The sequence below is a fragment of the Thamnophis elegans genome, chromosome 2 (assembly GCF_009769535.1).
Source record: "Thamnophis elegans isolate rThaEle1 chromosome 2, rThaEle1.pri, whole genome shotgun sequence".
Classification (NCBI taxonomy): Eukaryota; Metazoa; Chordata; class Lepidosauria; order Squamata; family Colubridae; genus Thamnophis; species Thamnophis elegans.
Genome location: NC_045542.1, coordinates 109192568 through 109217598, shown reverse-complemented (window position 1 = coordinate 109217598; position 25031 = coordinate 109192568). Strand labels below are relative to the sequence as shown.

The 25031-nt window shown below is 35.9% G+C and overlaps 1 protein-coding gene across 1 annotated transcript in view; it reads right to left on the bottom strand.

Moving 5' to 3' along the window:
- Positions 1–650: 650 nt before the first annotated feature.
- SYN2 (synapsin II) overlaps positions 651–25031 on the bottom strand; it is a 114732-nt gene continuing 90351 nt past the window's right edge. Inside the window, exons 9-13 of the mRNA XM_032211201.1 lie at positions 22236–22338; positions 18363–18512; positions 9861–9921; positions 4205–4439; positions 651–794 (exon numbers count right to left, since the gene is read on the bottom strand). Of these exons, the coding sequence (XP_032067092.1) occupies positions 692–794; positions 4205–4439; positions 9861–9921; positions 18363–18512; positions 22236–22338 (652 nt within the window). The 3' untranslated portion in view covers positions 651–691. The remainder of the gene's footprint in view (positions 795–4204; positions 4440–9860; positions 9922–18362; positions 18513–22235; positions 22339–25031) is intronic.

The following is a 25031-nucleotide window of genomic DNA, read 5'->3' as shown; positions in this document are numbered from 1 at the left end:
CTATTAACAGGCTGCAAATAATTCCACAACAAATATATGAGAAGTAATAGAATAGAATCATATATAGACACACATAGGGCTCTAACATTGGTTCATTCTAGAATTTGCTTTTAAAGCATATTGGAAAACTACATTTAGCAGATGGAAAGCTTTCTAAAGTTTCTAACAAGGTGAAAGACAATTAACACAAATACAGTAATGAAACTATACCCTAAAGGCCTGAAGGCAAGAAACTAAGTCTCAAAAAAGTAGAAGAAAATATCTTGAAAAAACAAACATGCAGCTGAGTACTGGAGAAAACTGTAGGAAAGGGAAGACTTGCAACTTAATGGTGTGCTGCTCTAAGACTTCACAACAAAGGGTCCAATGGGATAACTGAGTGCATTTAACGGTAAGGCCACAGAATCACAGTAAGGACGACTGTAAGCATTCAGCTGTATAGCTTTTCCTCTTGGCTTTTTTTAAAGTGGCTTTTTAAAAAGATACCTGAAGTCTTAACGCATTATAGTCTCCCTTTTAAAAAAGAGCATAACATATTGCTTAATACAACCGTTGAAACAGCAAAGAAGGATCATTCGTAAAGAAATAGTGATTGTGAAATGATATTCACAGGAGACTTTCAAACATTTGATGGATATGCAAAAGCAAACTAGCCGCGGTTAATCTGAAAACAGGCTGGCAAAAGATTTTCTTAAGTTCGGATGGTTTCAGCTTTTGTTTCATCCTCATTCACAGATGATCGGAAGAAGGATGACTCCGTGAAGTTGAAGGCATTTGTCAGAGATTGTGATTTGCTGCAAGACAGAGACAAAAACTCACACATGAATATTACATACATCTGAAGCTTTCATACAGATTTTCTTTTCTATTTGTGACTGATGTAGCCCCTACCTTTCAAAATTCAATTTATTACATATAATATGAATAGGAAATACAACCGGCAACATCCAGATGGCATTCTTTGAATAGATGAGCACAACTGTTAGTTTTGACCTGAGAAATGGTTGTCTTTTTTAAAAAAAAGTTTTTATTTTTATTTTTAGAAACAGTTGTCTGATACACATCAAAACTCAGAGGTGTCTCCATTCCTGGTAGACAGCCTTTTCTGTAATATTTCCCACTGGAGATTATACTTTCCCAAAACCATTGTCTTTCTGTAAGGCACTAAAATCTGGTTCTGTTACAGAGCCTAAGATAAATGATTAAGCTTGTATTGTAGTTGCATTAATTGTGTTGTTTGGATTCAACTTGGCTTTTGTAATTGTTATTTATTGTTTTCTTATGAAGTTTTGATATTGATGTTACTCCCTGTTAGTTTAACCTAGCTGGTTAAAATAGACAGCCATATCAATTTAATTGATAATAAATAAAGACAGATAAGTTGGAGCGGACTGAATGGAAGGAAGCAAATAGTTGAATGGTACAAATATTTTTTTAACCCTATACGTTTTAAGTATAATTTTAAAAAAAAAGGAAAATTGTATCTGCTTGTGTTTTTATATTATGCTTTATGACAGATCAATCATTTCTTTTCCAGAAAACATACCTTTTCCAGAAAACATTAAACCTTTTAAAGAAAAGTCTAGCCCTTTTTCCAGAAAAACAAAATCACCACCACCCGGGCTTTCCAGGGGGAAAAAAAACTTACCTCCTTTCCAGAAATCTTATACCTTTTCCAGAAAAAAACCCTTACCCCTTTTCTGGGGGAGGGGTTTGGGGGGGAATCTTATACCTTTTCCAGAAAATCAGAGTGAGCAATATTGTAAGTGTGTACAGTCTTTCATTTTCACTGCATTTGGGTTTAATAGTCATTGAGCATGGAGGGGTGGAAAGATAAATGTTCTTTATTTGATTAGGAATTGAATGGCTTAATGATTAGGAATTGAATGGCTTAATGAAATATTTATGCATAGGCTACTAACCTGCATGCACATGTTAAGCCAGAGAAGATGTGGGTGAGAATGCAATCACTGAGTACAGTTAATCCCATTGGCAATTTGGTTATGCTTTTTTTTTCCTTTGTAAGATTTGGAAGTGGGGTGATTGAAATGTGGATTGGAACAAATCTGTAACTTGCTATACGAGCCATCCAGGATGCTTTAAAACTAAGCGTATAGAGCTTTCAAATATTAAGGAATAGCCCTTAAGAAGTCCTGAACTTGAAAAAAAAATTGTTTAGGACTGGAATAGCAGTGAATTGGGGGGAAACGTTTACATTTGAATAAAAGAAAGGCAAAATCTCCCCCAAGTTGAGCTCAACTGCAGATGACTACATACGGATTTTTATGTTGCTTTCTAACCAATGATATGGAAGTGATTCATCATTAAATTCTTCCAAAATATGTTTTTCAACATTCTGCTCTGGTCCATGAGCTTGAAATATTTTTCTGGTCTCCTATCTAAATAGTAACTAGATTCACCCTTGCTAAGCTTTTTTTGAAATCAGCCAAGGCTTGCTTCTTATACTTCTGAATAAGAGCATCACAAAAGGAGTAAATAAAATATTAGGGCTGTTTGCATTGCACAAATTAATTGCCTTTGAAATTTAAGATATCTGAAACACCATGATGGAGAAGATGGATTTATTGAAACACACTTACTTATAATTATTGTAATCTTCCTGGTCAGTGTTATTTTTCAATAGACCTCCAAAACTGTGTATGGTGAGGTGTGAGCTGCTGAGTGGAAAAGAGCACAAGAAATGTGCACTTTTTACAAACCTCTAAAATTAACATATTTAGGCATCTAAGCCATTTTGACTCCAGTCATTAGCAGGGGGAGAAACATTAAACATGAATATCTGCTGCATTAAAAAAAAAAAAAAAACTAGAGATGGAAACCTACATCAGTACAGAAAATATCCCTTGATGTTGTCTTATCTATTTATCTATCTATTTATCTATTTATTGATTAAATACCACCTGAACACAAATGTAAGGCATCATACATTATGCTCCCTCTTTCAAATTCCCCTGTGAGGTTGGTTGGGTTGAGCAACAATGACTGGCCTAAAGTCAGCTGGTGAGCTGCTGTGGCTGAAGGTGGATTTGAACTCAAGTTTCCCCACTTCTAATCCAAAACCTTCACCACTACCCCACACTGATCCATTTAGTTTGTTTAAATTAAATGAGTTTTACATTTCTATTTCTTCTGGGGAAGGTATATGGTGGAAATAATAAAAATGAGTAGTGAACTGAACTTTTCTTTTACATGCATAACTAAATATAATAGATTTAAGGCCATTTATTGATTTATCACATTTGTCTGCCCTGTGTGTTTTTAAAAAATCTTTACCTTCTTTCACCTTTACAGCAAAAACGAATTATGTAAGCCTTAAGATTAAGTCTGTAAACTATCAGACAAAATTTTGGCAAGTAGAGTAATCCTGGCATTTTACCATCCTTTGTTACAGTCATGCATGTTGATAATGAAGGGAGTAGGAAATCTTTCTATCTCTAAATTGTTAAGCAGTATACCTTAGGTATTTGAATATTGAATTTGAATATGTGAAACAGAAATGAAATGTGGTATATTAACCTTCACAGCAGTTTTCAGTACACCAAGAAGATATATATAAAGTAAATGGCCATCTTCAGCCATACTTTAATATGATGAGTTTGACAAAAATTAAAATCAAAGATACAGTTAGAGTATGTTATATCTAATAAACCAAATACAGAGTATGAAAATGAGCTCCATCGCATAGAAGTGGCCCTAGAAGAAGGCTTAAGCATAAGATGTAGTAGGTAGGTAATGATAGAACCAATGTTCTATCTATCTCTAGTTTTAATGGGAAACATCTTTTGACAAGGAAACATTCTCTGGGTTTTCTGATCTTTCTTGTCTGAGTGGCTGCAAGGTTAAAAGTTTAAGTAGATAAGGTTTTTTTCTCTCTCTCTCTCTCTCTCCCCCCCTTCTCTTTCTCACTAGCTGTCTCATAAACAGCCCAACCAAAGATGAATCAACACCTTCTGAAATGTTGGAAAGAGAGGGATGACTCAAACTCAAATCTATAGATACTACATGAAATTTGCTTTTTCAGCAGATTTGAGAATGTCTGTTGGAAATGTACCCACTCCAGGTGAAACAGAAACAAAACTGTTACAGAAATAAAGGAATATTGTACTTCTTATCTGTACTCCAACCTCTCTTGGCAAGAGAAGCATTTACAAAACAAGAGGAGAAAATGACAAGAATGCCTTACTTTAGCTGAGGATGTGACTGAGGCTTCTGGGACGAGTCTTGCGAGGGCTCGGTCTTCATGTCTACTGGAGGCCCAGTACTTGGAGGACCTGAGGCCTGGGCACGGGATGGCTGAATCGTAGGGCCAGGTGGACGTGGAGGCAGAGAACTGGAGGGCTTTCCTGAATGCCCCGGAGGGAACCCTTGGGGTGGCTCCTGGCTTTGTGATTGCATTCCTTGGGGTTGCACTGGGCCCCCTAGGTTCAGCACAAGAAAAACTTCATAATGCATCAATAATTTTGTAATAACTCTTAACAACCAACACTTAATATCAGTCTGGTACTAGAAAAGTTCGGTGGGGTTAGAATGCCTTAGCTATCATGATCATGAATTACAACCCTACAAAAATATAAATTGCAAATCTTCATAGCCACACTAAAACAGCCTTTGAAAATTCACTGCTTTAGTAATTGGACCTGTTTTTTTAAGGAAATCAACAAAATACAAATAGTCCTCCTTTAGCGACTACAAGTGGGACCAGCACCTCAATCATCAAACAAAGCAATTCCTAAGTGAAACCAGGAATGAACTTATGAACTTATTTCAGTTTTTATAGCAATAGCAATAGCAATAGCAGTAGACTTATATACCGCTTCATAGGCCTTTCAGGCCTCTCTAAGCGGTTTACAGAGAGTCAGCATATTGCCCCCAACAATCTGGGTCCTCATTTACCCACCTCGGAAGGATGGAAGGCTGAGTCAACCCTGAGCCGGTGAGATTTGAACCGCTGACCTGCTGATCTAGCAGTAGCCTGCAGTGCTGCATTTAACCACTGCGCCACCTTGGCTCTTTTGTTTGCTTTATAAACCTGGAAAAGCCATATATGCAAAGATTGGTTTCAAAGTTACAAAGTTTTGAATCAATCTTGTAACTGCAAATGGTCATTAAACAAGAAGTAGCTAAATGAGGATTACTTGCATTAAATATTGCTGGGAGAGGGGCAGCTTAAGGCTCCTTAATAGTGCTGTATGTGATAGCAGAAATCTTTATGGCTGATATCAAGAGTGGCTGGCAGGAAATGTACGCACTCCTGAGCTAATGCCAGACAGACATAGTGAACTATCATTCCCATCACCCCTGGGGAAGCTATCACATTGAGAGGAATGATGGGACTTGAAGTCTAAAGAATCTGGAAGGTATCAGGTTGGATAAGGCTGGGCCAGATTAAGCTGCATTAATTATAGTACTTCTCCATTTCAGTTCTCAGGTTCCTGATAGGTAAAACATTTTCCCAGATTGCTCCATTACAGACTGAACACAATGGAAGTTAACAGCCAGAAGGAATCTGTTTTCTTTAAATATATCACAGTTGTTTATTAATAATATTGATTCAAATTAGTTGCCTTTTTGTTTTGCCTTAAATGGGAGGGGAGGGTTGATATGATTTTTTAAAATGTCTCATACATTTGCAGTTGCTTTTCAATAAGCCCTTCTGTGAAAAACAAAACAGGCATCTACTTGAGCCAATCACTAAGCAATTAACATACTCAGACCTTGCAACATCAACCCTAAAGCAGTTCCATATTTTGTAAGCAATAGCTAATCAAAACTGAGTTGTAGATTCAGCTGCAGTTGGTGCAGTTTTTTTCCAGTGCAAACCCCACCCTCCTCTTTCTCCTTAGTGTATGGTTGTTCTGCTTCTATAAAAAGTGAAGACAATGGATTTCAGTAGTTAAATATGCATCCGATTTAAGGAAGTCAACTTGGATTGGACCTATGGAGCCTTAGTGGAGATTGAAGGGTCTTTGATGCCTGATCTTAAAATGTATCATTCCAACAAATGTTTCCTTTGGAGAACTTGCTTTCAGAATTGTACCAGAACACAATACTATACCAGCATAGCCATCACAGAGTTTTTTAGCCAAAATATTGTAGCCTTAATCTCCTGAATTATGTGAGTCCAAAGGGTTTAGAATTGTTTTTTCTTGAAGACTTCCCCCACCACATTAAAAAAATCAAATCTGAAAAGATTCTCCCAAGCATTACACAAAGCTTCATAGAGATCTCTAAGTGGTCTCTTCTCCATTTAGTTCAGGGGATAGAGAGAGGTCTGGGCATCCAGAGAGATGTAAGCCAAGAACTTTAATGAAGTGATGGCTAGGCACATTCATGGAAAAAAATCCATGCATGCTGAAGAACACACACAATACTCTGGATAGGAAAAGGTTATTATTTTTGCATATCACAGACATTAATATATATAACACGTTTTCCCACTTTGTACAAAGTGGGCAAATGTCACACAATTTGTGAAATCAACTCAGCTGCTTTATCAGTCTGTTAGAATAATTTTGCATCATTGCTCAAGGATGATACTTTCAAGTTGAAAAATACAACCCCAAATCACTCCTTCAGAATTCTATGCCTTTGTTAATACTAGGGAAACTGTACATGTGTTCTTTTAACTAGGCCTAGGAATAATTTGGAAGCCTTCAAATTCTTTTTCTTTATCATGTCAAACTGTCCAAAACCCCAATGTCTCTGAAAAAAAGCCATTAGGCCTATTTAGCTAATTAAGAGAATTAATGAGGCAGGAATATGCAGATGAAGCAGAATTGATACCATGCTTTCAACAATGACCATTTAAAAATACAAAGTACAGAAACTCAATTTTTAAAGTAAATTGCTGTGTGAGAATTTGTATTTTTTCTTTCAAATCCTGAATGCATAAATGGGCTTATTTCAGAAACGTTCCAATTATATTTACATTCTTCATAATAACAAAATAGGTTTTTAGATAATTATCCACATGTTAGAAATTTGGAACAATTCATTCTTGGTGCATTTCTTAAAACACCACAGTTAGTTATATAATCTTGTTCATTATTTGCAAAATGTGCAGCAGCAGAAGAATTACATCTATTCCTTCCCTAATTTATTTTCCCCATCCCAATAGAAGTACATGTGACCTGAGAACTTGCAAAAAGTTATATGCATAAATGTCTGTTCATAACCTTCACTGGATTTCTGCAAGTCACAGGTAGATGCAGAAGTGATCCTAGCCCATCATGTTATTAACTGCATGTCCCTTGAACAGGATCATTGTGTTTACAGTATCTAAAGATGATCAGAAGCCTTGCGATTTAATCATAGCCGACTGAGGGATTCTGAATTTCAATTGCATTTTTTTAATGCTAAAAAGCCCATACTTTTCTTGCTTATTCTTTGCTGTATATAAAAGGATTTTTCCCCCTTGGGAAAATCATGTGCTAGAAACTACACTGAAGACAGATGTAACTTTTTTTTATTGGACATTAAGCTGTACAAAGTATTTCACAAAATATATACTGCAGTCACACTTCAGCATTTGCTCACTTTCTTGCATTAGTTTGGTACAAAAAGATAGCAATAATTATAATAATAATAGCAGCTTTGACAGAAAGAAATTAAAAAAAAGGAAAAATAAAGCAAATCACCCCTCCCCCAGACATTGATCCTACATTTTAAAATACCATTTCCCAACTCTCCACAATATTGCACTTGAGCATGCTAGCATGCAGGTAAACATATTGGCTTGCTTCTTTACTGTTGAGCCAGTAAACTAGTGCATGTCCTTCTACGACCATCTGCATCAAATGCACTGACATTTTGCTAAGATGCAAATCTTTTATCTGTGGTCAGTACACATACACACACTTCATACACACAGAGAGAGCCTATAAACAATGCACAAAAGCATCTTTAATTACTCAAACTATCACATGCAGAAGAACATCCATGGCTTGATATTAATGGCATTCAGTTGGCAGGTTCATTTTTTTTCCACTCCAGAATGGAATGCTGTTTTTATTCTCTTGGATTAAGATCTGGAGGTGAGGAAGACAATGAACCTGATGTGAAGGGAATACACTCCCCTATAATCAATCCCTCAGTGTGGTTATCAAAAGATCATTATTAGAAACAAAGGTCACACAAACAGAATATACTTGTTTATAGACTAAAAATGAGTAGGGAACAAGAGCATGCGCAGTAAACATCAAAACTACCATTAAAAACAATGTGTAATTCTCACATCTTGAATTTTTTTTTAAAATGTTTGCAATTCTAGAGTGTTTGCAAAGGAAAAAAAATCAGACTTCAGCATTATGTCATAAGAAATCATATTTGTTTGTATTAACCTAGGGATTACTATTGACCTTATTATTTGTCTTCAATTGACAACATAATTCATTCCCTCACTTCTACAGAATGCTTAAGAGGTGCATTTGAATGACTACTATAACAGCTTAACTGCCTGCCTGGATATTGCTTGTAAGGTATGCACACAGCCCCTGGTGTCGTGACAGTCATAAGCAATTATGGCTATAAGAAAGTTTAGCAAAAGTACACCCCTCCCCATCTAGGTCAGGTACCTTTGTTTTATTATTTACATATACTTGAGTCCCATGTACTACATTCTATGGCTAAGCTTTTGACTCTTATGGGCATTCAAGATCCACTAACATTCTTTTCCTACTATACTTAGCTATTTAAGCTTAAAATGCTAGATTGGATCATAGTTGCATTTTAGTGTCTCCTATTCACTTGGCCATAATCATAATAAATACAGAATGATATAGCAACACATTGAGTTCATGAATGACATTTAAAAAAAACCCTGAAAAGGGTGGATAGCATAATATTTAGAAAGAAAGGTGCTGATTAATTGCAGAAGGCTTTTCTTTTCTTTTTTTTGCTAACTATTTTAGCTAAAGAACCGTAGCTTACCTGAATTATGTAGATAAGGTAATTCTAGTAAACATTTTTTTTAGTTTGGTAGAAACCCAGATGGCTACTTCATAACCAACAAAGAAACTCCCCTTTTGAACTTAAATACATTCAATATCAAATTTGAATCAATATTGCACATATGTGGCCCATTTTTGTAGCACTGAAGCTAGTAGATACAGATTTTTCCCTAAAAACTCTGCACTGAAAATAGAAGATATTTATGCATTCCTGGAAATAATTATTTTATATTTTGTATGTAAACATTACAAATAAAAATACTAGTTTTTCAATTTATGTATATGTCTTAACTCAAAATTAAGCAATCTTTATAAAATTATAAAAAGAAAATGCCTCATTTAATATATTACTAAATGAGACTTTTCAAATATTATAATCACTTTTCAATAATCATGCACATAAAAAAAATTCCAAATCAAATGTAGCATACATACTCACAGAGTTAAGCAAAAATATTATATCTCAGCCAGGGTTGGTTAGCCTTTTTTTTAAACCCACAATATAGAATACTTCAAAAATACTGTCTAACCATCCATAATATACAGTCTCACTGACTTAGTAGAGGCACAATTCTTGTACACTGTACACTGTGGACAACAGCCCTGAATCACAAGTTATACAGAGAAACATAAGTAAGCATTACAACACAAACAGATAAACAACCAGACAATATATTTGACACTGCATAGAAAAAACACAATCCAGGTCAGCAATGAAACAATGAAAAAAAAAAAACCTGCACGAACAATTGGTATTGTTGATTTCTTTCTTTTTTCTTTTTTTCCTCTTTTGGCTTTAACCCCTGTTTTAAATTTCAAAAATTTAAGTCGCCTGGACTTGTTTTGGTCCTACTGCAATGCCATTACAGTCGAGAATGTATTGTAAACAACCTTGAGGAGGTGGTCGCTGGGATGGGACTTTATTTGATTCGGACTCCTTAGCCGATCCACTCTGCAAGATAAAAAAAAGGGAAAAAAACCATAGAGATAAGAGTGCAAGAAGGCTAGAAGGTGATGAGGATAGACTGAGAAATATACCTCTGGTTGTTAAAACTGATCTCTTCTTACCACCTTAAAAAATTCCCTGAATGCCAGAATAGAAATGACTCTTGGTGCATCATTAGGAAGCCCAGTGAAGGGAGTGCAAAAAGACAGAGATTTCATTGGAACTGCAGGACATAGAAAGAGGGAAATTATGTTTTCCTCTCCTGTAGTGTTCATAAAATAAACTCATGTTAGCCCCCACCCCCCACCGCCAAAAAGCTCATATTGCCACAAAAAAGACCTTTTCTAGTGCAAGAGAAATTTAAATACTGTATATATTTTGGGGTAAGAACATCCAGCAAAAATGATTTTTAATGTCATTGTAAATGTCCCATTAAAAAGACATAGTAACAATAAATGTATTGACATTTATAGCTTATAGAATACGAAATGCAAGGTTGAAAATACAAAGGAGACAGATTATTCTCACTTAACAGAAGCATTTTTACTGAAATTGGGTATTTTTTTTAATGATTGGGTACAGAGGATTGACGATGCAGGCCTCAGAACATTGAAAATCAATAAGGGTCTGCCATATTTGTAAAAGTACTCTACAAGTTAAGAGTAAGCAGCAGGGTCGAAACTTTATTACTTTTGTCTGGTGACTGTTGAGAGCAGCTTAGTTGCTGCATCATGGGTAATGATGGATTTGTCATTATCTTAGTTCAGTGGTTCCCAAACTTGGCAACTTTAAGACTTGTGGACTTCAACTCCCAGAATTCTGCAGCCAGCAGAGCTTGCTGGAGAATTCTGAGAGTTGAAGTCCACAAGTCTTAAAGTTGCCAAGTTTGAGAACCACTGTCTTAGTTTAAGTGAACAGATTTTTTTTAATTAATGAAACTAGTCATTTGTTGGCTACGGAGGTTCTGACTTTGACCGTGATTGGTGACCTGTGGACCGTGAACTGTGATTAAAAAGGTACTGGTGAAATCTGTACCAACCCAAGAGATCTATGGTCAATGCTTAATATAGTCCATCTCAAAGGAAATGCCTTTGCCTTAAATTAGGCTTCCCATTATGACCGCTCATATTTCCTGTTCACCTCGTTTCCTCAAATATATCTTTGTTTAAGCATTTTGTAATCTTAATAACCCTTGCACACTTTCCTACGGATGCACTTGTTGCTCATTGAACAGTAGAATTTGAAACTATAAATAAAACTATTTAATTCCCTCTATTCCATTTGGAAGAGTGTACTATCTTAAAGAAAGTAACTCTCTAATGGCTTTCCCTAGCTACCATGAACATGTAAACATCTTTTGCTTTCTTAATTGTTTACCTGTTGTAGATAAACTGTAACATCTTTTTTCTAACTTTTACATTTGCATTTTTGAATATACTCTAGGTACTACTACTACTAAATAAGGACTAGGGGAGACATGATAGCAGTGTTTTAATATATCAGGGGTTGCCACAAAGAAGAGGGAGTCAAACTATTCTCCAAGGCACCTGAAGGTAGAACAAGAAGCAATGGGTGGAAACTAATAAAGGAGAGAAGCAACTTAGAACTGAGGAAAAATTTCCTGACAGAGAGAACAATTAATCAGTGGAACAGCTTGCCTCCAGAAGTTGTGAATGCCCCAACACTGGAAGTCTTTAAGAAGATGTTGGATAGCCATTTGTCTGAAACGGTATAGGGTTTCTTGCCTAAGTAGGGGGTTGGACTAGAAGACCTCCAAGGTACCTTCCAACTCTGCTATTGTATTGTATTGTGTTAAATATCATTCTTGGTATTGTGTTAACACATACTCCTCAATTTTTAGTTCAGAAATTTAGAAAACTAATATGTTACTAACTTTTGAAATGTTCATTTACTGACAATTAAGTGGCATATTCATTGTACATTTTTTAATTATTCCCCTTAATTATTCTTGGGTAATTTGTAGCGATATTAAAATATATTCATTTAATATATTGAACATGAACATGAACATGGAAAAGATGTAATATTAAAAATACAAAATGGGAAAATGTTATTTACCGCTACTATACAAGATAAATCAACAATGGTAAAAGCATATTATCATCAAATAACAGCAATGAATAAGTGAGGGCAGAACAAGAAGCAATTGGTGGAAACTAATCAAGGAGAGAAGCAACTTAGAACTGGGGAGAAATTTCCTGACAGTTAAAACAATCAAACAGTGGAACAGCTTGCCTCCAGAAGTTGTGAATATTCTAACACTAGAAGTCTTTAAAAAGATGTTGGATAGCCATTTGTCTGAAATGATATAGGGTTTCCTGCCTAGGCAGGGGGTTGGACTAGAAGACCCCCAAGGTCCCTTCCAACTCTGCTATTGTATTATTGTATTAAAGTATGTAGCTCTCTTCTAGTCATCTGTATTCCTCAGATATTTCTCCTTAGAAGTTTGTTTTGTTTTAAGGTAGAGGAAATTCAAAGGGATTTCTTTGATCCTTTCTTGCTTCTGATATGAGCATGTAGAGGTAATGTTACAGTAGGAGGGGGCAAATCTGAAGCTTCAGAATTATAAGAAGCTCTCAAACATTATTTTAGTATTCTCCAATGCCTCTCTGAACATAAATTCTGAAAGTCTACAGCATGGCTTATTGCACTTTTGCATCAGAAAACATTAAAAAAAAACTTCAAGAAGTTATATGTCTTAAAGTAAGCGTAACATATTGTACTTAAAAAACCCAAAACACCCCCTACAAAGTTTATCCAAAGAAAGTCATAGAAAACCCCCCCAAAGAGTTCTAAGCTTATCTACATAATTCATGAAAGCCTGTTCATTTCTTGTTATTTCATTAATTCATTTTACTTACTAAGTTACAACAGCCCTCACTCTCCCGACAAAAATATTCAGTAATCTTAACCATCTCTGCATAAGAAAAGTACTGCCTTTAGATATTTCTCAGGTGTCCAAAGATCATACACAAATAATCAAGAATTGGTTGAAATGCATACCATGAGATGACCATTGTTCTGTAATTTCATACATAAAAGTGAAAAGCTAAACATCTAGAAAAAGTGCTTTTATATAAAGTTCAGCAATAACAAACATTGAACTATTACTAAATAACAACATCTCCATCTGCTGGTGCAGAAACCAACAACCAGTAAGTTGGATAATTGCCACATGCTAAGTATTCAACAATAGTTTTTACCTCTATTCTTTGACGGTGTAATTCTTTCAATGTGTTTTGGCTTCTGATAATTTTTTTTAATCAAATACAAAAATCTCCAGCTTTGTAAGTAAGTATAAAGCTGGGATCCACAACATAAGCCTAAGGGCACCAGTGTGCCCAGAGAAGTTTCTCTTATGCCCTCATGGTTCACTGCTCACCTGACATTTTATTTTGGAACTGATCACACCAACTTAACAGCCATTTTTGAGTAGACAAACTCTCCTAGGGCAGCTGCCAGGGCTCATGACTTCCTGCTAAATTCCAAATTGGCACATACTCTTATATTACACATATGCTACACCTTCTTGAAGGTCCTTTTCATTTCAGGTTTGGGAGACTCCTGCTATAAATACTGCCTAACTTTCTGACTTTTCCATCCAGCATTTTCTTTCTTTCTTTCTTTCTTTCTTTCTTTCTTTCTTTCTTTCTTTCTTTCTTTCTTTCTTTCTTTCTTTCTCTCTCTCTCTCTCTCTCTCTCTCTCTCTCTCTCTCTCTCTCTCTCTCTCTCTCTCTCTCTTCCCGCAAGCTTTGGAAGAATACTTTTTCCAATGTATTACCAGTTCAATTTATTACCAGTAATATGTGGCTTAAATAGCTTACTCTGTTTCTGGATATTCTATGAGAAGAGTCCTTAGAAATTCAAAACCTTACAAACTTTTGATAAACTTTCAGCTCACTTAACAAAAGTATTAATTTAATTTGAATTTTCTTTCTTTCTCATAGTCAGTACATTTTGATTTTCAGAGAAAGGAGGATAATTGTTTTTGCATAATCTGGTGTATCTGTGATCTTCACTTTTATTTTAGTGATGCTCTCTTTGTTGGGGAATTTGATAAAAATGTTTTAATGTTGTTATCATCTTTTCTAGTCAAACAGTTTTCCATAAGGATGAGAACCCCACAAAGAAAAGGATTCTCATCTTCCACATCATTTTCCCACATGAATGCAAAAGGTAGCAGGCCTTAAAAAGTCCACATATTCCAGTATACTCGGAAAGGTAACCAACAAAAAAAATGTGAGTGATGCTTGTAGCCCTTATACAATTTCTTTTTTTAGTTGTAACTGTATCAGTTTTTTATGCTGTCCAGTGTTTTCAATGCTTTGGGGTAGCATGCGGGCCTTCTATGATCAAAAATAAAAGGATACTTTAATCCTTGAATCACATGTTTAGATAATAAATTTAGAATGTTATATCATTAGTTCAAGGCTAAATAATAATAGTAACAATTATATCTATCATTTTACATTTTATACTTGGATAACATTAGATTAGGAACACAAGTTAAAATAGTGAAGAAAATGGTAACCTGTCTGCCCTAGACAAGTTCAAATCATCAGGATCAGATGGATTATATCCCAAGGTTCTGAAGGAACTAGCAGATGAGATCTCAGAACCACTGAGCTATATTTTCCAAAGGTCCTAGAGCACCAGGGAACTGGCAGAGGACTGGAAAACAGCTGATGTAGTTCCCATCTTCAAAAAAGGAAACAAAAAATAGATCCAGGAAACTATCTATCAGCCTGACCTCAATAGTAGGGAAGATGCTGGAAAAGATAATCAAGCAACAAATCAGCGAACACCTAGAAGCAAACAAAGTAATAACCAAAAGCCAACATGGGTTTGTCATGCCAAACTAATCTTATTGATTTCTTTGATAAAGTGACAAAATTAGTGAACCAGAGGAATGCTGTCTATATAATTTATTTGGACTTCAGTAATGCATTTGACAAAGTAGACCATAACTTACTACTAGATAAAATAGGAAAATGTGGGTTAGACAGCACCACCACCAGATGGATTCAAAACTGGCTGACCAACCACACTCAATATGTAATCCTCAATGGAACTGCATCTACATGGAGGGAAGTATGTAGGCTCTGTTTTAGGCCAGTACTCTTCAACATCTTCATCAATGATTTGGACAAGGGGATAGATGAGGACCTCATTAAATTTGCAGATGTTACCAAGCTGGCAGGAATAGCCAACACTCCAGAAGATAGGGTTAAGATACAGAAGGATCTTGACAGACTTGAACATTGGGTGCTATCTAACAAAATGAAATAGTGTAAAAAGTAATGTTCTACATTTAGTCAAGAAAAACAAAATGCACAGGTACAGTATATGTGGTACCTCGCTCAATATTAGTAACTGTGAGAGGGCTCTTCGAGTCCTAGTGGACAACCATTTAAATATGAGCCAGCTGCCAAAAAAGCCAACATAGTTCTAGGCTGCATAAACAGAGGGATAGAATCAAGATCATGTGAAGTGTTAATACCACATTATAATGCCTTGGTAAGACCACACTTGGAATATTGCATACAATTTTGGTCGCCATGATGTAAATAAGATGTGGAGACTCTAGAAAGAGTGCAGATAAGAGCAACAAAGATGATTAGGGGATTGGAGCTAAAACATATGAAGAACAGCTACAGGAACTGGGTATGTCTAGTTTAATGAAAAGAAGGACTAGGGGTGATATGATAGCAATATTTCGATATCTCAGGGGCTGCCACAAAGAAGAAGGAATCAAGCTATTCTCCAAAGCACCTGAGGGAAGGACAAGAAGCAGTGGGTGGAAACTAATCAAGGGCAGAAACAACCTATAACTATGGAGAAATTTCCTGACAGTTAGAACAATTAATCAATGTAACATCTTGCCTCCAGAAGTTGTGAATGCTCCAACATGGAAGTTTTTAAGAAGATATTGGATAACCGTTTGTCTGAAGTGGTGTAGGGTTTCCTGCCTAGACATGGGGTTGGACTAGAAGAGCTCCAAGGTCCCTTCCAATTCTGTTATTCTGTTAATTCTGTTAACATAGCTCTAGCATACAAATGCTGAAGCAGCAAAAATACAGGAGAAATAGTTACTCACAGCAGAGCTACCAGAGATGGTGTTGTGGTGACTGAGGAGTAGATACTGAAGTCCTGCAGCCAGGCTGAGCTGAGTTACTCTTTACTTGTAACAAATACCTTGCCCAAACAACTGTCTAAATTCTTCATATATCAATTTTATAGTGCAAAGTATTGATGTTTTTGATATACTTAAAGTCATATATTTCTAACTGCATTTTGGCTGCGTTATTAAAATTTATCTTAAAGTCTTTGCTCAATCTCATGAAAAATAGGAATGAACTTGCTTTCAATAGATATGAGCATTTCCCACAAGATGGTGCTACACTCTTAGAGGGGAGGGGTGTTTATGTGTGGGGGTGGTGGAAAATTAAGCTAGCCTGATATATTTGGGGCAGCAAAACAGACTGAATAAAATAAAATAAAAGTCATAATACCATTTTGCTCTTCTATTTTTATACTGTGAAATCTCCTAAGGAGAGTATGTAAGCATAAACGTTATGTGTTTGTGTCTGTATAAGGGAGCGGATGTACGTATATAAGTATTTGCATTATATATTACTATTCCATGTTCATATTATTCAGATTGCTAATATTACCTCCATCTTGCTGCATATGTGTAGCCTGAGCAAGAATTTTAGCATAGTCTTCTGGTCTTAATGTACTTTCCATAACTACCCTGAAACCAATAATTTGTGATACATAATGTAAGTGAGCATTTCAGCTTTTAGCTTGACGCTTGAAAAACAACTCTGAAAGTTTTTACCCATCAATGGTGTCTCCACCTAATTTTCAGATTCATTGTTTTGGCTGTTAGGGGAAGGTAACAGACTTGGTTGTTGGTAACGTTAATTGTTAATATCTTCTCATTGTAATAATTGTGATAATTATAGTAATAGTGATCCCAATGCTCTTGTAAGACCCGCTGAGCTCAAGAGCAAAATTACTGCATCATTAGCATTCAGTAATACACTAATATTTTTTGAGGGATTGCTTCTCCTGATTATATCTATCCATCCATCTAACCTGGCAGAAGAGACATGCTGCAGGCTTTTTCTGCTGTGGTACTAGTCTTTTGGAACACCCCCCCAAAAAGTAAGTTTGACTCCATCCCTGTTGATTTTCTCAAAATCCTTCAAAATTTGTGTATGCTGTTGGCTTCAGGAACCCAGGAGACAGTTGAGGTACTTAGCTCTATTATTATTGATGACTGCTGATCTTTCTTATGTTTTAAATGTGATTTTTAAATTTTTTATGTTAGTTTTTGATATGTTAACTGTTTTATAATTTTATTGCATGCCATCCACACCATCTTTTCATGAGATGGGCAGCCATATACATTTGATGAATGGATGGGTGAATGGGTGGGCTCACTACTCAAGTAAGGTGTCAGGGAATTTACTTACCTAAAACCTACTAAGTATTTCTCCCTAAGGAAAATAATATCACCTACCAAGAAACCGAATTCGTATTCATGACCTAACACCTACTCACTGCAGTAAGTTAGACATATTTATTACTTACGGATAAGCAGTTCTTTCTTTTTGAACTTCAGAATAAATGACTAGTCATCAACTTCAGAATAAATGACTAGTCAGCATGGTCAGTTATGATCTTCTGGTCAGGTTTTGTGTCATGAATGAAAGTCATCAACAGATAGGAATGTTTAACTTTTTTGAAGAGTGACTTGAAGATACAAATGTACTGAGATATTATTGTATGTTTAATTACAATTTGATAATGTTTTTGTCAATTAAAACTATTTTGGGCCTGAGGAAGACAAAAAGCATAGCCAGTAAATATTTATTTCAAATAAATAGAAAAATATATAGATACAAACATACAAACTGCTACAGCCACATAAAACAGGATGTACAGAGCTGTTTATGTCACACAGCCTTGAGAAGAAAATTAGCAGAAGCAAATAAAAGATGATTATATTGTCCCAGTTAACTAACAAACAACAGATACATAATGTATTCTGAAAGTTTACTTTTAAAGTTACTGCTTTACTTTCAATTGATCTCTGTTTGGATATTTTAAAAAAACCCATGTTTGAAATTTTATCCAAGGAATTATCCACATAATATCCAGTGGTGGGTTTCAATTTATTTTACTACCGGTTCGTGTGTGCATGTGTGTACTTGCATGATGCTTTTGCGCATGCGTAGAAGCATCCAGGCAGGTAGGCAGAGCCTCCTGTTGCCACCACTACCGGTTTGCCTGATCCGGGGTGAACCGGCAGAAACCCACCTCTGGTAATATTCCAGATCAAAATGCTGAGGTTGTTCCTGATATTTCCTACTAAAATTCTTTTTTTGTGTGCCTAGACATGAGTCAGCATTCCTTACCTGTGGTTGCTGAGTAGCAGTTGGTTTCTGAGGAGATGGTATAGGTGTTTTGGATAGAAGTTGGTTCATTCTGCTTATAACAAGCTCAGTTATAAGCTGTTTGTCTTCAGCCTGGTGCTCACCAATCAAAGGGGTTGCAGAACCCATAACCTAGAAGAGATAAAAACTAGTTAGCTAAAGAAAGGTAGTAACTTTTAATGCTGTGTCCTACACCACTATGATTATTATTTATTTTGAACTGCTGGAAAAGAGGGTTAAAAAATAAAGGACTGAAAAATATTTTAGATTTTTAAAAATTCTCCTTAGCATTTAGGGTTATTAGATGGGTTGAATGCTTTGTTGTTGTTTTTTAAATATATTTTTATTATACAATTTTCTTCATTTTACATCATAATTTCATCTTTGAAACAACTCTATACCTGTCTATATCCACAATTTTGTTATATATTCCATTATATATACATTATATAGTTATCATTCTAAATATATTTTTACATTTTTGTAATATCTTATTGTTATTGTTATATACTATGCTATACAACAAATATTTTTCATCTTACATTATATTTACATTTATTTCCAATTTCTAATTCCTTAATCATCTTTCATTATTAGTTTTCTAATCTTTGTATCTATTGTCAAGCCAATTATACCATACACCTGAAACTAAATAGTATTCTGTTTCTCCTTTGTCTTTGATTTCCATAGTTAGCCTATTCATCTCAGAGCAGTCTAATATCTTCTTCATTACCATTTCATCAGAGAGTATATTTCCATTTTTCCAAGTTTGAGCATATAGTCTTCTAGCCACCGTTATTACATGTAATATTAAATATTGGATTTTTTAATATATATTTACCTGATAATAGATCTAATAGGAATAGTTCCGGTTTAAACTCTATTTGCTGTTTTACCATTTCCTCTACCCATTTTTAAAATCCTCATCCAATATTATTTTGCTGAGGAACAGGTCCACCACATGTGGTAGTATGTTCCCTGTATCTTTTTGTATCCCCAGCATGATTGTTTTATTTTTTTTATGATAATAAACCTGAACTTGAATATATTAAAAGTGGATAATTCTAGTTTGGTAAATATACTTGTTAGACTGGAGTGCAGATATTGCAGTGGCTTGATTGCTGCATCAAGACTTGCAAAAAGTTTGCGGACCTGATTTGACAATGTTCCAACAACAGGTGCTTTTTGAAATGCAAATAATATGCATTACCTATGCCTCCAACATATATAAGAGATAGATTTGCATAAATATAATATATGTATAATATATACATTGACCAATGGTTACCGCTGTGTGCTTGAGGAGTTCTGGGTTTTTTTCCTCACTAATCAAGTATGAAACAGCTTTATTTGCTCAAAAATATTTGACAGAGATAATCTGTTTTATTATATTTAATTGTATTTGTCATCTGAAACTATTCTGGTATTTTCAAGATTAATAATAGTTTACAAACATTTTTATTTAATAAACACTGCTTGTAAAAGACATATGTGTTAGGTATTAGATGGAAGATTCATACAAGCTGGAAACAAGCAATGATTAATGGGAAAGTTTATTAATTTCTATGAATCAAAGTTTCTCTTGCCAACCAAAATATCTCACTTTGTTCTGAAATATATATATATATATATATATATATATATATATATATATATATATATATATATATATATATATATATATATATATATATATATTCCTTCTGTGCAATTTGTAAAAATTAAAAACATGTTGGATAAATGATAATGACTGATGAAATCATCCTTCTGGAATGCACCTTTAATGTGGCAAAGACGTCTCATGGGAACTAGTACAAGATTCATCAATTCAGTGATTAATCATACTTGAATGATAGACCTAGAAAGTAGTGAACTATCATTTCTAACCAGCAGATCAGGAATCTACTATATACTTTCTTGCCTCTACCACAAATGAAAAACAGATTGAAGATAAAACAGTTGCATTCCCACAAAGCAGAATGACATGAACCACATTTCATTTTCTTCTAAATGCACACACACAGAGAGGGGGGGAAGGCACATGTTTTATTAATGGGCTATATTGGTTGATAAAAACCATATTACATAATATTGTAATGTAAATGTATCAGTGTACTAAACTATACATTTACTACGGTACATTGTTTTAAACAAAAACAATGGTAGTTTATTTATTTATTTTTTACTTTTTTCTCCTAATCAGAGCTGAAAAAACCAACAAAGCTCTTGACTAATATTTTTTAAATTTAGAAACCCAAATAATATAAATAATAACAATTATAATCTCTATCCATATGCTTGATAACTGTGGAATAATTTTTCAAATCTAGAGAAGCAGGACTGAACTTTGTAGCATTAATCATAATGCTCTCAATTTGCTTGGGACAAATTTAGGCCAACAGATTTGTCTGTTCCTCTCATCTAAAATCTTTTTTAACAAGTAAGTGATAAATGGTACTTTTCAAGTTTTACTAAGAAGCTTTTATTTTAAAAACCAATTTCATAATAATACATATGATGAGTGTTATAGATCTGATTAGCATTATAATTAAGAAAACATTCAATATTGCCTTTTTAGAAAATTATACATTATAAATTATGAAATAAATAGTTATAAAATGCATTGGATAAGAATGTTTTCAGGTTTGCAATTTATATTTTACATGCTAAGGATATATTTCATATGCATTTTTACAATTTTTTTTAAAGAGGGCCTTCCCTTTTAGTCCACTCAAAAGTTAAAAAAAAAGATTAAAAGACTTTTTAAAAATTTCTATGCATTTTGTCAGGAAATCCATGTCTGTGGCTTGGGTAGTGATCTCTGCCTAGAAAGGACAAAGTTTAAAGTTAGAAAAAGGATTTTCTCATTTGTTCAAAGTCAAGAGTCTGATCAAATTAAGTCGGATTCTGCCTTTGCTAAACAGGTGTCAACATTTTAGGAAGGCCAGCTCAGGAAACAGACATCACAAGAAGTATTAGGATTTAGTTTTATTGTTGCAGGGTGTAATATCAGACATTTGACAGTCTGCAAGAATTTCCTTATCCATCCCTCCATCCCTCCATCCATCACATTTCTATACTGCCCATTTCACCTAACTGACTTGTCTGTCATACAGAATTTAGGCGAGGTATTTTGTCTCTTTCTCATGCTCCTTGTTTTCCCAGAAGATTAAAATGTTATTTATTATCTCTTTTATCTGCTAACAGCTTTTGGATACCTTTGTTAATTTTAACTTTATTTTCATTAGAAGACAGATTTATCAAGCTCACATGTATCCTAGTTTATTGGTTAAACAATCCTGAACAATTAATGTTTTCTATGAATTAAAGAATATTTATTCTATAAACCACATTTAACTGACCTGAGTAGCATACATCAATATATAGCACAGGAAAGTATATTTTATGTCTTTAAAAGGATATATAACTATATTCTCAATTTCCCTTTCGTGTAGTGTATAATTTTGGGGGGTTTCTTTTAGGAAAGGTAACCCATAAATCCTATGCCCAAAGAACTCAGGGAGAGTTTGCTAAGAAATATGGAAATATTTTGATATTTGGCCTAACTCATAGTATGATTGTGCTTTCCCACTATGTTACCACAATATGTAGCCTTATTTGAACGTTAGCATTCCACAGGCTTTGTTTCCAACTCTAGGTTGAAGTTGAACTATTTCCTGGATGTTATTTATGTAATTTTCTCCAAGTTACCATTTTTCTTTCTTTTTTAGAATGTTATATTATTTTAAAAATTGCAAGGCACCAAGGACCTTTTTGGAATCAGGAGACCTCAAAATCCACAATATAAATACTTAATTAAAACAGCAGTGACAGAGAAAAACACACTTATTGTACCTCAAAAATATAATCCTTTCCATCCTTCCCATGGACTGCTTTGACAGCACATATATCCAAGCCACCAAACATCTCAGAGCAGCTATCAATCCAGAGCTTGTATCTGGAATTTGAAGACAAGTTCCCATTAGCTTAAAAGCACAATACTGTCCTAATGGAGATTCAGCTAAATGGTTTTGGTTTAGACTACATTCAGAATATTTTGTATCCCATTCTTTAAGAAAAATCACAGAGCAGTAATTGCAATACTGTATATCTAAGCTATCATACTTTTATAATATACAAATGATTCAGTGAAGCCGCTACAACATATCTATTTTAAGCATCAATATACATTACTTGGGAGTTTAAAAATGCCATAAAGTTCTGAGATTTCCCATTAGAATATTGAAGAAAGTTTAATATGAGTGAATCAGCTCTGGGGCTAATGTATATCATGCTGTGTTTCTTATTATTATACATTTTTCATTTTTAAACTATACATCTCTTAATATATGGCCGTTCTCTTAGAACAGGGCAGTGGGATGAATAATTACAAGATGGTTGGAGATAAGGATTTAGGATTTAACTTTATTTATATGCCGCCCTTTTCCCTGAGGGGACTCAGGGCGGCTCACAATCCAGGGGGAGGGAAAAACAAAACAAGATACACACATAAAGACAATACATCATTAAAAAACACAACAGTCATACTATTCGGGTAGGGTTGAAATCTTTAAGAGCCAAGGTGGCGCAGTGGTTAAATGCAGCACTGCAGGCTACTGCTAGATCAGCAGGTCAGCGGTTCAAATCTCACCGGCTCAGGGTTGACTCAGCCTTCCATCCTTCCGAGGTGGGTAAAATGAGGACCCAGATTGTTGGGGGCAATATGCTGACTCTCTGTAAACCGCTTAGAGAGACCTGAAGGCCTATGAAGCGGTATATAAGTCTACTGCTATTGCTATTGCTATTTAGCCCCAGGCCTGTCGGGACAGCCAGGTTTTCAGGGCTATGCGGAAGGTCTGGAGGGTGGTGAGGGTACGAATCTCCACGGGGAGTTCGTTCCATAGGGTCGGAGCAGCCACCGAGAAGGCTCTCCTCCGGGTAGTTGCCAGTCGACATTGACCAGCTGATGGGATTCGGAGGAGACCTAATCTATGGGATCTTATTGGCCTAGTGGAGGTAATTGGCAGTAGGCGGTCTCTCAAGTACCCAGATCCAATACCATGAAGGGCTTTGAAGGTGACAACAAGCACCTTGAAGCGCACCCGGAGATCAACAGGTAGCCAGTGCAGCTCGCGGAGGATAGGTGTTACGTGGGTGAAACGAGGTGCACCCACGATCACTCGCGTGGCTGCATTCTGGACCAGCTGAAGTCGCCGAATACTCTTCAAGGGCAGCCCCATGTAGAGCACATTGCAGTACTCCAGCCTAGAGGTCACAAGGGCACGAGTGACTGTTGTGAGAGCCTCCCGGTTCAGGTAGGGACGCAACTGGTGCACCAGGTGAACCTGGGCAAATGCCCCCCTGGTCACAGCTGACAAATGGTGTTCAAAAGTCAGCTGTGGGTCCAGGAGGACTCCCAAGTTGCGGACCCTATCTGAGGGGCGTAGTATTTGAGCCCCCAGCCTGAGAGATGGAACACTTGGCCAATTATTGGGAGGGAAGCACAGCAGCCACTCTGTCTTATCTGGATTGAGTACAAGCTTGTTAACCCCCATCCAGTCTCTAACAGCCTCAAGGCCCTGGCTCATCACGTCCATCGCTTCATTGAGTTGGCACGGGGTGGACAGATACAACTGTGTATCGTCCGCATACTGGTGGTATTTTATCCCGTGCCATCGAATGATCTCGCCCAGCGGTTTCATGTAGATATTGAAAAGTAGGGGGGACAGGACCGAACCCTGCGGCACCCCATATGTTAGGGGCCTAGGGGTCGATCTCTGCCCTCCAACTAACACCGACTGCGACCTGTCCGAGAGGTAAGAGGAGAACCACTGTAAAACAGTACCTCCCACCCCCACCTCCCGCAGTCGGCGCAGAAGGATACCATGGTCGATGGTATTGAAAGCCGCAGAGAGGTCAAGGAGTACCAGGATGGAGGTATAGCCTCCATCCCTGGCTCTCCAGAGATCATCGGTCAATGCGACCAAAGCGGTTTCTGTGCTGTAGCCAGGCCTGAAGCCAGACTGGAATGGATCAAGATAAAGAGAAGTTTGGGAACAAACTGTACAAATGGAACCAGTAGCATGCATCTTATCTGTGCAGATCTGTGTTCTCAACCATCAGTTTGCTGAAATTCAATGGAAATTTACCGCACAAATAAAAAGCTACATTTTTGCTCCAAATGAACCTGATGTTTGCTGCTGCTGACCCCAGAGTTATACACCTGGTACTGCTTTGTGGTTCTCAATTTATCTGAATCTGTCTCCAGAGTAGAATTTATGAATATGGGAAAGTGACACTATACTGAGAGTTGTTTTCCTTTTGGATTCATGCCTGTACATAAGAGCTTTTAAAAGGACTGTCTTCAAACAGCTTGACTCTTCTGGTCATAGAGTTATTGTTTGGCAAATAAAACCAATGAAATATTTGGGAAATATGTTCCAAGATATGCAGAAATAGATAGGCAGAAATAGTAAACTACTGTATGTAACGAGCTGTTGCTTTTTTCATTGTCTTCTTTTTGGAGAATTGATTAGGTGAGACTTCTTTAACCTGGACTAGACATCTGCCTGAAAGACTAACTGGGGAAGAATTTTTGGGCTTATAATTGCCTAAATGCTATTTTGGGTTAGAACTGTTATTCTTCCTTTG